Source organism: Chaetura pelagica, unplaced genomic scaffold (assembly GCF_000747805.2).
Source record: "Chaetura pelagica isolate M959 unplaced genomic scaffold, ChaPel_1.0 scaffold3, whole genome shotgun sequence".
Classification (NCBI taxonomy): domain Eukaryota; kingdom Metazoa; phylum Chordata; class Aves; order Apodiformes; family Apodidae; genus Chaetura; species Chaetura pelagica.
The window spans coordinates 16,325,830-16,340,053 of NW_009952974.1; the positions used below are offsets into that span (position 1 = coordinate 16,325,830).

At 36.1% G+C, this 14,224-nt stretch overlaps 1 protein-coding gene across 1 annotated transcript in view; it reads left to right on the top strand.

Annotated features, from left to right (window-relative positions):
• NBEAL1 (neurobeachin-like 1) overlaps nt 1–14,224 on the top strand; it is an 86,563-nt gene that overhangs the window by 47,427 nt on the left and 24,912 nt on the right. The window contains exons 14-29 of the mRNA XM_009996331.1: nt 970–1,102; nt 1,686–1,805; nt 3,030–3,333; nt 4,213–4,298; nt 4,697–4,786; nt 6,571–6,739; nt 8,003–8,136; nt 8,529–8,688; nt 8,783–8,885; nt 9,589–9,742; nt 10,344–10,502; nt 10,852–11,011; nt 11,287–11,375; nt 12,098–12,679; nt 13,037–13,212; nt 13,576–13,729. Coding sequence (XP_009994633.1) covers nt 970–1,102; nt 1,686–1,805; nt 3,030–3,333; nt 4,213–4,298; nt 4,697–4,786; nt 6,571–6,739; nt 8,003–8,136; nt 8,529–8,688; nt 8,783–8,885; nt 9,589–9,742; nt 10,344–10,502; nt 10,852–11,011; nt 11,287–11,375; nt 12,098–12,679; nt 13,037–13,212; nt 13,576–13,729 — 2,773 coding nt within the window. The remainder of the gene's footprint in view (nt 1–969; nt 1,103–1,685; nt 1,806–3,029; nt 3,334–4,212; nt 4,299–4,696; nt 4,787–6,570; nt 6,740–8,002; nt 8,137–8,528; nt 8,689–8,782; nt 8,886–9,588; nt 9,743–10,343; nt 10,503–10,851; nt 11,012–11,286; nt 11,376–12,097; nt 12,680–13,036; nt 13,213–13,575; nt 13,730–14,224) is intronic.

Below are 14,224 nucleotides of genomic sequence, written 5' to 3' on the forward strand. Positions count from 1 at the left end.
GTCTTTGTGTTTTCTGTTGATTGATGCAGATATTTGATAGTACAGTAGTTAATACATCCACTTGTAATAATGGTGCCTAAGGGGGTAGCAGGTTTTGATAGCAGTTCAGAATTTATAGGTAATTTTTTGTATTAAAGTGCTTAAAAGGTGAAAGTTTTCTCAAGGCAAACCTGTGCTTGAAGGGCTTTTTGTAGATAGCTGCTTACAGATTTTCTTCATTATGTGAGTGAAATAAGACACAAAAATGATTAAATTTACATTTTGCACTAAGGTAAGCATCTTACTAATAGATAATTATAGATAAAAAATAATGGATGACACTGTCTCATCAAACAGTTTTAATGCTGATTTTTCTATAAAATTGAAGTTTGAACATTCTGCATTTTCTGAAAGTTATTCCATGTGCTGTTTGGGTCTTTAAAATAAATAAAATCTCTCTGCAATGCTATGATGTGAAACAACAGTAAGAAAAAGAAAACATGCCTACTAACTGTAGCCATAATGTCACAAATCCGCATGCAATGTTGGCAGCTTTACCAAGGGCTGTCAGAAAATTGGATAGAAAACAGCATAGTTTTGAGGCCAGTCTCTTCTTTGTTACAGTGTTGTTGCTTCCAGAGACTGCAGGGGAGAGAACTTTGAAACAGAGTCAGGTTAAGCTGTGGGTCAAACTGAAGCATTACTTGTTGGGACTGAAGTTATGTTTCCAAGTAAAAGATGGATGGCTACAAGCTGCTGTGAGAGCTTTGTGGATCATCTTTAGCCTGCAAGTCCTGTGCTTTGGGTCCCTTCCTTCAGGCAGTTCTTTGTCTTGGCTCTTTTAGAACAAGAATTACAGCCAGTCACATACTGGATCAATGGCAAATGGCTTAAGATAGTTATCTTCTTAATTAATATACTGTTAGGCGATTTCCAATAGTTTTGATGAAGTGAGTCCTTGATTGTGTGTTTTGTTGTCTTTTTCTGCAGCTTTTTCACAGGAAGTGGTATGGGTTTTGAAGCATTTATTACGTGCTCTGGGGTATTGGTGGTTGCTGTTTGCACGAAGAGGGAATATGCAACAGTGATGTTGCCAGACCATTGTTTTTTTGACTCTCTCTGGGTAAGATTTGGTACTGGAAAACACTTTGTTTAGGGTAGTACTGTTAGCTCAGAAGTAAAAGTTATTATTTTTTTTTAACAAGTGGTTTATTTTAATGTATTTAAATAAATGCATAAGAACAGATGTATTCTCAAGTTATGCAAGCTATTTCCATTTAGATTAGAAGTTAATTGAGCTAAATTATGCCAACATTATTAGGCATTTTTTATGTCTGAAATGACTACACCATTTGGATTAGTTGTTTTTTGTGGTTTTTTAACATGTATTTTGTTAATATTAAATTATAACAAGTATAGGCAGCTGTGGTGATATGTGAATGAATAAAATGTACTACTGTGTTTCTGCCTTGTCCTTTACCATTCCCATACTTAACGACTGATGTGCAGTCCTTCCCTTCAAAAACCTGTTTACATGTAAATGCTTACTTAGAATGGAAATAGCTGATATGTGGTCTTACCTTCTTGTGATGATTTGGATTTATTTTCCTAAGAGGTTTCCTCACCAGATGAGTAGAGATAGAGATTTCTGCAGGCATTTCACTATTTTAAAATAAGGACTTAAATATTTTATATTTCTTAACCAGCACAACATAACTATTGTTCACATGCCTGGAAAGAGGCCCTTTGGTCAAAGCCTTGTCTACATCTATGTCAATGGACAGCAGAAGGTCTCTGCCCCGCTTCGATTCCCTGCCATGAATGAAGTAAGTTCACATTCTGAGTCAAACCCCTGGTCTGATGAGCTCTCAGTGAGAACATAGTTGGCTTTTTTAATTTGGAAATTGTGTAAGAGTGTAAAATAGCGTGGTCTATTGTTAATAAGCATCTGTTGAATTTTTGACAGTGTCCAGAGTATCAATTTGGAGGATAACAATTAATGCTTGTTTAGTAATCTCGGTTTAAAAAAAAACAAACCAACCAAGAAAGTTACTTTGATTAGATTGTGGGGTTTTCCTCAAAACAATTACCTGAGCATACTGACATAATTTGAATAAATCATAATAAATCACAGCTCTGCCAGTAGGACTGGTGTGACAGTACTCAGTGAGGAATATTCTCTGTTGTTTGTAGCAGTAACTTTTTTTGTTTGCACTTTCTGTATGTTCCCTTAATATGCTAATTTTATAACTGCTTTGTTAGGTGGATAAGCAGTTCACACACAGTTAATCAAACCATTTCCTATGTGTACGCGTTTAGCCTAAAAACACTAGCCTTCAAAATGAGTATAAATCACGTTTAGTTTTCTCTTTAAGCATTGTCCGTTCTTTTAATGGAGCAAATCCATTTTATAGTGGCCTACAACACTGAATGTTGTGCCCTCTTTTCTAAGTCCTATTTTGATATGTGTTAAATATATTGAGCAAACAATTTAATTGGACACAGTCATAGTAAAATCATTCTAACACTTAAGAGATAGTTTCCATTGCAAGATAAAACTTTGGATTTTGGCCCATCTGTAGAATAAGCACTATAAATATGAAGGTAGCTGAAAGCAGGGCAGGTAAGCTTCCCATGAGAGCATCAATTTGAGTGCAGTAACTGATAAGAGAAATGTACAGTAGCAGATATGCTGGGCTAGTATTGTGGAATATAATCCAGAAGAGAAGCATTTACCAGGGTATCTGGAGCATGGGCTCAGTCCTTCCTACCTCTGCTCCTTTTAGAGGTCCCACAACAGTTGAGGTGACCAGATTGCTCTGAATAGGAGAATGGGCACTCTCTGCTATTGTGGAAATTATATGCCATCTTTTTGGCCTACTGTGCTGGTTTAACTTCTTTCCCAGGGTACACCAGAACTTGTTCTCTCGGCTTAATTTTATTTCAGGTTTGCCAGAGAGAATATTCAGGTTTACTTGATAAACTGTGAAAAAAGACTAGATTTTAACTGTATGTGTGTTGTTTTCTTTCTTCCATGCATGACTTTCCAGTCTTTTACTTCTTGCTGCATTGGTTCAGCTGGTCAAAGGACAACAACTCCTCCTCCATCTCAGATACCAGATCCTCCTTTTTCCTCTCCTATTATGCCCCATCGGACATCACTTGGGGGCATCCTCTCTACAGGAAGTTGGGGAGGGATGCTTGGAAAACCAGAGCTCATCACCAAGATGATCTCAGCTGGGACTCAGGACAGTGAATGGGGCTGTCCAACGTCTTTGGAGGGCCAACTTGGATCAGTTATCATCTTTCATGAAGCATTACAACCTCCTCAGGTGAAAGCATTATATTTAGCAGGTAAGTGGTTTTAGTGGATTAAAAGAGATGAATTGTGGGCAAGACCCCACTGAGCTTTGCTCTACACAGAAACATAGTGAAGAGTTACAATCCAGAAGAACTGCAGAGCTAACCGAAGTGGGAGGGCCTTATAACAATTAAATTTCTAGTGGAGTGCTAAGTATTTTAGGAATTTTTATTTAAAATGTGTTTGCATAGGCTCATCTATTTATCATACATATAGACCTGCCAAATCCAAATGTTAGACAGTATTTTCACAGGAAAGTTCTTAAGTTTTGCTACTGTTCACCTACACTTGAGACTTTAAGTATTTCCTTTGTTTTGATAGTCCACCTGAGGGGGGTTTATGCTTGGGGATTTTTGCACAACAATCCATTAATAATTAGAAGATCATTAAAAAAAATATTCTGGTAAGCTCTGTCTTAAAGTTCAATGTCTTGAGGTATGAAGTTCCTTACTGACTTGAGATCGTTAGAGATGAACATAAAAACATTTTCATCTTCTTAAGGAAATATTTTTTATTACTAAACTATCTTGAAGATTACTGTTTTTCTGGACATGTGGACTTGATAACAGAGGAATTGTTGACAAGTATGAGATAGGTATTTGTAAAGTCAGAAATATTGGACCTGTTTGAATGTATTAAAACAAATTTCTTTATATAGTTTAGCTTTAGAACGTATTTCTTTTTAAGGAGACCCTTGAGAATTAATAATTTAAGTCAGAAAGGTTACTTCAAAGCATGTCTTATATGGTTCAGTGTCCTATTTGTGGTTGTGACAAAGTATAGTAGTATAAAATTGTTAAGGTAAACATTAATATCCAGTGTACTCTTAAATATTTAAAATACATATTTTTAATATAATATGTATTAAATAGGTCCAAACTGCTTAACTCCATGGAAGTCTCAAGAGGCAGAAGTAGCAGATCTCCCAAGTAAGGTGCTTCTTCATTATACACCAAAGGTATGAAACCGTGTATAGTTTATCTTTATTTGTACAGTGTGCAGTAATTTCAGAATATGTTCTGTGTAGTTCTTTTTGCTTTGCTATTGCTCTTTCATAGAACAGGTGAGCACTCCATCTTTACAGTGTGGTTATTATGGGAAGATAAAGACCAGTGAGAGCTTTCTTGAGCTGTATTCTTATGCAGAAATAGCAGGGTTTGTTCTGGTTTGGCAAACAGAAATAATTCTATTGTACAACTGTGAATGTCACATTCCAAGTTTTTAAAAATACTTTAATATAAACATAACCACACTAACTTCCTGAGCTATATTATGCATAATTCAGAAATTTTATGTGTTCGAGTATCTGTAACTTGTTTTCTAGATGATACTGTAGCTTCTTCAATTGTTTAATAGGCCTGCAGAAACCCCATTTGTCTTGACCTGTCAGCAAATCTTTTACATGGAAGGCTAACTGGAAACAAAGTTGTGAACTGGGACATCAAGGTAAATGCATACTGAAGCAGCAGAACCTGATGTAAATAATGACAATATTTGTACATATTCACTTAACTTTTGAAATGCTGGAAGTTATTGTCATAATGCAAATTTTATTTGTGGCAGATATAGCATTTTTTGTAATGACAATGTGTTACTGCTGTAGCTGGAGTAGCATTACATTACATTTATTGAGAACTCACAAGTGCTGCTGCTCTTACTGTCACAGGTGATAGCTTACTACTTTTCATAAACTGCTCAGTGCATGTTGTGCATTTTATCATCTTTAGGGGATTCTATCATGGTTATCTTGCAGTTCTAAGATCCAAATTAGATGAAGATTGCTAAGATTAAGCTCACACTTGTGGCTTTTACTGTATAAGGAAATATTGTTGGAGCAACGCTGACTTGTGGAGATTAATGTTAAGAAAATTCAGACACTTGCTTGTTAATTTTGCTATGGTATGAGTAGTTTGAAAATATTGCAATTTGTTCTCCTCACCCAGTAGTGGCTGGGGAGTGTTTATATATCTAGCTCTGTGGGAAACCATATTGTGAGTACAGGTTTCAGGAGAATCATTCATTAACAAACATGATAGGGTTTAGCACCCTCTTGAGGAAGATTAGAGTGAGGCAAAAACACAAGAGCTGATCAGGAGCTCATGAAGATAGGTGTAGCCTAGAAGGAGCTATAGTTACTGCTGTCTTGTTCAAACATTCTGTTTTTCAACTTGAAGTTGATTTCTGTTTCCAGAAGCTGCATCTCTGTGGTGCCTCTTACTTTGTTCAACAAACACAAAAATCTTTCTCTGTGAGATAAATTCTGCAGAATTAAAAAAATCCTTTCTTGATTTAACTGTTTAATTTTGTTGCATTCACCTTATTAAATGTGGGGTGGAAAGGGGCCATCATAAAGTCACATGGAGCAGAGTAACAATTGAAAAAGAAAAATATGGAGAAGAAAATAATTGTTTGCTCCACATCTTCCCAATGCTTCTGACTTGGAAGGGAGAGTGATATCCCATGTTATTAGACTGGCTTACAGGATGTTGGGGTTTTTTGGCTGTTAAAATTTTACTGCACAGTAGATTTCATTGGACAAAGCTGGACAATTGAATAGGTGTGTCTGGGTAGCTTGCTGAGACCCTGTTTTTCAAAGAGGCATCATGAATCACTTCTAGGAATCTTGTGATGTATGTTATAGCTAACCACAAGAAGCACTGTTTGAAGTCTCATGATATCCCTGCTTGTGAGCAGTGGGAGAAAAGGGGGCTTAGGAGACTTGAATTTTGAATAAAGGCTTAGAATTGTGGTATGTGTAAAGTTACTTTAAAAAGAATAAATTAAAAAACGCATTTTGTTAACTTCCTGAAGTTGAAATCTTGCAGGAGTATGATTAAAGCACGGGTATGTATAATCTTTTTCTCACTGCTTGCTGCAAGTAACTTAGAAATTTGAAAAATAGGTTTCTCCTATTTTTCATGTGTATTTACAGAAGATTCTCTGTAAGATTTGTATCTTTCAGTTTCTTATATTTATGTGGGGGATGAGGAAGGAAATGTAAAAATGCCCTTGCAAAACAAGAGCTGACAGGAAGGCATGTGTCTAATTGCAGTGTCTAAAGCCTGGGCATCTCTCTTTTTATATGGTGTTTTAAAGTAGCCTCAGAGTGGCATGTCAAACATTCTGATTCGTTTGTGTGTATGTAAGGGTCCTTGTATTTAGAGTAAACTTCTGCAACATAGGGGATTTTATTTATGGTGACATTCTCCCTCCTTTTGCTCTTGGTTTAGGATATGATCAACTGTATTGGTGGAGTAAATGTGCTCTTTCCGTTGCTGGAGCAGATCAGTTTTCTTGGTGGACAGCTGCCTGAAAAGTCTGAAGGGGAAACTCTACCTCCAGAACTAGTTACTCCTGTAGAGGGAGACTGGGTGGTATTGTCATCCACAAAGGCATCAGGTAGGAAAGCACAGTTGAACTGAAATAATTTCTAAACTGCATTTTAAAAGTATTTTCTCTGAGTCACAGAAAGCTGTTCTATTATTTGCTGGCTTGTCTGAAGTACCCATATAAAGCTGAAGGGCTCTTTCTGTTCCTACATACCTGGATGTTAAATACTAGAAGTTCAGCACTCTGTAAAATTAATTTACTAACATATTTGAAATATAGCTATATTTAATGGCATTATTTTTTCTTTTCATGATTTACTGTTATGTTAGTGCAGAAGTATGAAGTTTTAAAATTTCTATTCAGAACAGTTTGTTCTGATTATTTTGATGTGGTGGATCATACAGCCACATGAAGACTTTGCAGGATCAGAACTGCACTGTTTAGCCTTTAGCCAAACTTCCAGTTTCTCAGGAAAATGTTCAGACTATTACTTCTTCCACACACAGTCAAATTTTAGCATTACAATTCAAGAAGCTTTGTGAATAGATTTTTAAAAAACTGTGCTAAAACTGAGAGTAAACTTTGATCTGACCAGATGGGAAATTAGACCTTGCAAAGGAAAAGAGCATTTTCTTGTTTCAGATATGAAATGGTGGCATAAATTACAAAATCTGTCTTAATCTTTTGTGTATCATGGCTAGAAAATGTCTGTTTGCAACTACAGAGGGAGGATAGCTGCAACATATGTAAAAGATTGTAAATGAAAGAGAAGTTTTTCTGTAACCTACAGCCAGATACATCAAGCAAGTGAAGTCAGGACCAGGGTCCTGTAGAGGCATGGAATAAATATGGCTGCACTGGAAAAAAATATCTAAAAACAGCCTACAGCTAGGGAGTGGACAGAAAAGGCGTTCAGATGTTCAGGAAACAGTGAGGAGCATAACCAGGCAGAATCACAAGATGTTAGCAGTTGGAAGGGACCTCTGGAGATCATCAAGTCTTAACTCCTCTGCCAGAGCAGGACCGCTGCAGAATCTAAGGCAGGTCACTCAGTAACACATCCAGAAAGGCCTTGAAAGTCTTCAGAGAGGGAGACTACACAGCCTCTCTGGGCACTCTGTTCCAGTGCTCTATCACTCTTACAGTAAGGAAGTTTTCCTCATGTTGAGGTGGAACTTCCTGTGCTCTAGTTTGCATCCTTTCCTTCTTGTCCTGTCACAGGGCACGACTGAAAAGAGATGAGCCCCTCCTTGATCTTGCTTCTTCCCCTCTACGTTTGTGCAGAAGTCCAACAATAAACCATGAGGCTTTTGCTGCTGTTCTGTTTTGCAGAAGCGCGCCTGGAGAAGAACCTTGTTGCAACTTTTGTCTTGATGATTAAACATTTTATTCAGAGACATCATGTTAATCAAGAAAATCTCATTCACTCCCATGGAGTTGCCACCCTAGGAGCCTTGTTACGGAAGGTGAGCAGATTTGAGAAATGCCCTATAGTAATGAACATTATGGGTGAGATCCTGTTTCCTTTGAAACATTCTTATTTTGGTCAGGATGCGAGGGTCTCCAAACATCTCCATATTGCAAGCATTTCCTTCTCATACTTCTGGAAACAAAAAGGTGTGACAAGTTAGTCTTGATCTGCAAAATGAAACATGGTGTCTAGCCTTGTTTCCATGTTCTGCTTTTTTTTTGGTTATAGATACTGTTCTATATGATTCTTCAAACTAGACCGATTCTGTGTTTCTTGTATTGCTTGTATTCTTGTATTCTTGTATTGTAGGAGATAAAAGAAGATCAAAATCTAAAATTTAATTATATTAGAATATATTTTGAGTGCTAACACTTGTTATTTTGAAAGGTGCCAAGCAACTTAATGGATGTGAATGTACTGATGGCTGTACAGTTGTTGATAGAACAAGTCTCAGTAGAAAAGAACATGCAACTTTTGCAACAGATGTATCAACACTTGCTTTTTGACTTCAGTATCTGGAACAGCGGGGACTTCCCCTTCAGAATTGGTGAGCTCCTGGACTTGGGTAACTAGGCAAAGACACAGTACTCTTCACTTGACATAAATCTATCTAGGTTCTAATAGAAAACTTTATATTGTAGGGCATATACAGTATCTTTCTACAATAATCAAAGATAGCAGAAGGCTCTTCAGAAAGAAATACGGTGTGCAGTTTCTTCTAGATACACTCAGGATTTATTATGGGTATGAGTTTTATCTCTTCTAAGTTATCCTCATTTATTGTGTCTGTCTGTTGGGTTTTTTCCCCACCATCATAGTGAGAAAACTAATATAACTGCAAGTTGGCTTTTGGTGGTTGATTTTAATTTTCAAAATGGAATTAAATTTTGTTTTCCATTTGACTTGCTACTTTTTTTACTTTACTTTTTATGATTGGACCATATGAAGCTTATGTCAATGGTACTATAAATGCTTGGGAGAAGTCCTTGAAATTACAAAACAGAAGAACTTGTTATCAACAATGCAAATTGTCATAGATCATTGCCATTACAAAAAGTGTGGTGTTTATAATTTTTAAGTCTTTTATATCCTTGAAGAAAATGAAGTAGGACTTTTTTAGGAATTAAAAATTTAATATTTCAGTCATAATGATTTCTATCTTATTAATATAGTTATGTCATTGAGGAGGATTGGCTAGAAATCTTGCTCTTTCCTTTAGAGGGTGGGTGGGGGTAATCTGAAATCCTGGCCTGTATCCAGATCAGTTCTAGTCTACATTTCAGGGCTTTTATAGATTTGCTAAGTCTATCTACTAATTACATAGCTATTACATTATCTTATTACTACTCAGTTGCCTTACTTCAGTTAAAATTGATAACACGTACAGTGATATCTGGGTAGATTAAAAACTACCAAACTAACATTCCTGTCTGGTGGTGTACAGGAGTGGCTGTAAAGGCAGTGATTTGGGTCCTGATGACCTGAGAACAATACGGACATCCCTCTATGGACTGATCAAATATTTCCTAATCAAAGGTGCGACACATGAAGAAATACAGAGCATTGTAGGATACATAGCTGCCACCAGTGAAGAGGAGCAGGTATCCAATATGACATTAATAGTTTAAACTGTTTGTTTTTTTCTTCTTAATGTTTAGAAACCATGTGTTTTGTGTGCTTAAAAGGGGGGAATGAAAAGGAGCACAAGCAAAATGTTACTTGATGTATGGTTCTGTCTAGATGTAGCTGAGGCAGGTTATGGAAGCACAGTGGAAGCTTTATGATGTGCTCTGTAGATGACTGTGTTTTTATAGCTTATTTTTAGGTTATTTTACACATTATTTTACAGGTTTTCTCCTGAAGATACAAGAAAGCACACATGTGTATAAAGTTCTCTTAATTTACAAAACCAAATGAATTTTATTTCAACTGATCAGAAGATCTAACAATGTAGTTTCTATTTTTTAGACATCAACAGAACTTGAACTTCTTTGTAGCTCTAGCTACGGTTGGATAAGGTGTTCTATATACAGAAAAAAATTACCAAAACACCTCTAATTTTAAATGCCATGATATTGAGCAAACAGTGTTTCTGTTTTATAAGAAGCAAAAATTAAAATTTGAGAGCCAAGAACATGTTCCTCAAACAGAGCATGAAGTCTGAATGAACTGTGGATTAATTTACTTGTCTTAATTTTGTAGCTTTGTGGAATTCTGGGTGTGCTCTTCAGCCTACTTCATTCCAGCCCAACTCCGGACCAGCTTTTTTTATTGCTTTTTGAACCAGGGAATGCTGATACTCTTTACGCTCTGTTGTTGCATCAAAGATACTCTGACAGGCTTAGAGAACTTGTGTTCAAGGTAATAAATTGAGTTATATGTTCTTAAATTGATCAGTGGTTTTCAGTGGTCTGACTGCAGAACTGTATGTAATTACAAAGAGAGTAATCATCCAAGTTTTTATTTTTTTCTTGTCTCTTCTGTTATCTACATGTGATTGTTTACTGCCATAGGCACAGTGGAATCAGTGTTATCTAAGTAAAGTAGTTGGATCTTAAAAATATATATATAAAAAAATAATGCCATGTTGTTTGAATTAGCTTACAAAGTAAAAATTAACAATGGCGGGCCAATGTTCATATACAATTAAGTTTGAGGTCCTGATGTTCTCCTGTGTTTGTTTTACATTTGTGTGTACTTTTTCTTGCAGATTGTGGAAGAGATGCTGAAATGTACTAAAGTTTATGAACGTAGTAAGCACCGTATGAGACTCAGAGAAGTGGGATACTCTGGCCTTGGGCTTCTTCTGAATGATTCTTCTGTTACTGTTTCTCTTATTAAAAACCTTCTTAACCAAGTTCTGTATGCAGGTAATTGGCAAGTGTTGTCACTAGTAAACTAGTAAACTCCTGCTTAGAGGCAAACATACTTATTTTTTTGTTCAGGAAAATCACAGCTGTTACCTTATAGAGCTGTTTTATTTAAAGTTCACATTGGTCTCAGCTAACATTTTTATTTTTCCCTGCAGTTTATTCCTTTCACTACTGTTGGGTGTAGATTTGACCTCAAAGGCAATTTTTTAATATTTAACTGTTACATTCTCCTGCATGATGTTGTTTGGATTTTTTTTCTTTCTCTTTTACAGATCCTGCTGTGAATTATAAAGATCTCATAGCTGTGGTATATCTGGCTCATAGATCAGATATAAACATGAGAGTGGTTATCTGTAGAAAGGTTAGTTGTCTTTTTTAAAACTGAAATGCTGTCCTTTAAGCCAATAAGCTGTACAGTGTGACATCTTTGTTGTATTTTGTTGCTACTGCTTTCTTTAGCAATTTTTTGTATTAAAAATTAAGCTTATCTGTCACTTAATGTTGAATTTTATGTATGGAAATCCTTTAAAAAAGCAAAGCTTCTATCATAATTCTCAAATAGCTTCTATTTTTTAAAGGTTAGAGATAGCAGACTCCTTGAATTACTGAGTTTTCTCAAAAGATGCTTAAGACCTTGTTCAAAGTTTTGTTTGAATTCTCAATATGTTATATTGATAGGGTATATTATGATTCAAAAGAGTGGTTATGGATGCAGGGAAGAAGCACTGGCTTTTTCCTAAACTGAGCCCTCTCTGGCTTGTATTACTGAATTTTTCTTTTTGTAGACTAGTAGCTGAATACTATTGGTTGCTATGGTAACTGGACTCAGCAATATGCATTGATAGCTTCTTTTTTCCCCTACTCCTCAGAAATTTTTTCTTTTTTTTTCTCAAATTGTATTTCTAATGAGAAAAATTATTTTGTGTTTTGTTTTCTCATTATTAACAGATTGTGGTATTTTTACAAGGTTTTAAAAAAAGCAAAATTTTTAAGATAGTAAAATTTTTAATTGAGAAGATAGAATTGATACCATTACAAACTAAAATGAATGTGTATGTATTGGATATATTCTTCTATTCTTAGGTTTTGCACCTTTTGCATTCCCAACTGGATGCAGCACAACAGATTTCTCAGCAGCTGGGCTGGCAGGACACTTTGGTTAGACTGTTTCTGAAAGAAAACTCAGAGGTCCAGATGGGCTTCAAAGAGAACAAGACTGGTTCTTCAAGGGAGGAGGAAAAAAAGCCTTCTGCTGAAGAACTTCAGAAACATCAACCTGATAAGGCAGAAGGAGACAAACCTGGCAGCTTTGCATCTGTTAATGGTCTTTTTGATCAATGGAGTTTAGAAGACAACAAATCCCTGGATGGATCTGCCAATTTCTCTGTTATGCCACTGGAAGATGCATCCACAGCAGAGATTTCTTTTAGGTCAGAGGAACGAGAAGAATTGTGGCACAGCAATACTTCACATTTGAGTTTGGATCTGTCCAGTGTTGACTCTTACGAATTGGCTGACATGGTGAATCAGATGACAGACAGCCAGCCCAGCACACCATCACCTGTAGAGACCACAAAACCATTCTCTGGGCAGTCTGACAAAGAGCTGGGTGTTATAAATGATGTGGGCTGCACTGCTGATCTTTCTTTATTTGAAAACCAAGGAGTAAGTAATTCACTCTCTATGTGGTTAATTTTTTCAAATGCCTTCAATAACTTAGATGTTAAAAAACCCAAAAAACATCTACTACAAAACAAACATAAATCCAAAACCAAACCTCCCAACTCACCCCACCATCTGCCCTATAATTCAATGTCCTTTATTTTCCAGAGGAGGCAGAGAATCATAGATGCATTTTGGTTGTCTTTTATATTTCTGTTTTCCTGTATTTAGCAATTGGACTTCAGACTGCTGAGTTTTCAAAAATACTGAAACATACAGCCACAGATACTGTGATGAATGAGAAATGTTGTGAAGGTTTTGTAGACAACAAGGGCTTTAAATATTTATTTTATTTTGTAGGGGGGTGCTAATGAACTCATACAGTTACTTACGGATATCTTACTGTATATAATGTGGAAAGGCATTGAAAAATCTGATGCTGCAGCTTGGATTCAGAGAGGACAGGTGTTTTCTGCACTGACCAAACTGGGGATATCTAATGAGTTGCTGCGACCTTCTGATGAAATTAAACTCAAGTGAGTGTACAGCTCAAGGATGAGTTCTTTCATCCCTTTTGAATAAAACCAGAAAAAGTGTGGGACATTACTGAAGCTTGGAAGGGGTGGGTGTTTCCCAACAAATTGTACTTTTCTTTACTCTCTTTTCTCATACTGTCAGAAGTATATTTCACTACCTGTTTAGTAGTGTCATGTGGCCAAAAGATTTTGAAACTATATTGCTGGTTTCATGAGCTTCTTTTACCTCATTGGCTTATTAAAAAGATAGGAGTTATGTAACTGCAGATTAAGAAATTCAATTAAATACTTAATTGGATTTTTTTAAAGCCACTTACACTTGGAACATGTAATAATTACTTTGGGATTTTTTTTTCCATGCAGCTTGCTGGAGAAGATGTTAGAATGGTCAGTCACTGATAACAGAGATTCAAAAGCTCTCCCTACACATGCTGAAAATGCGTTCAAGCTTTTGCTAATTGTACAAGATTTCCTGCAGGCAGAAGGACTAGTTAATTCAAAGTTATGGACAGAAAAGGTACAGTAACTGCAGAATGGGAGTACTGTATATAGGCTGAAATAGTAATGAAAAAGTTGTCAGCTTGCATACTGTCATCTCTTCTAGGCATATGTTTTTAAACTATAGATATTATGTAGGAAGTGTTCATAGTGGGATTGATTGGATTTTCCCTTAGTGAGTAAATAAGTGTGAATAATTACTACAGGGAATACAGTTATTTTGAAAAGGAAATAGGCCTCGTTACTCTACTGAAAATCCAAGTCTCTTCAGACTGGAGAAGTACTTAAAAAATGTAGGAGCTAATGAAACAATGTAAGTTGTAGCCTAACCAGATTTTGCACCCTTTATCAGCATGTGTAACTCCTTGTGTCTGTCCTGAATTAAAGACCAGCCAAAACTTTGCTCTTAGTTGCAAGCTGAGAAAGGTCACTTCTGGGCTTTGACTAGTATTTGAGATTCAATATTATTTTGTGCATATACATGCAAACAGCTTAATTTCATATAACAGAAGCA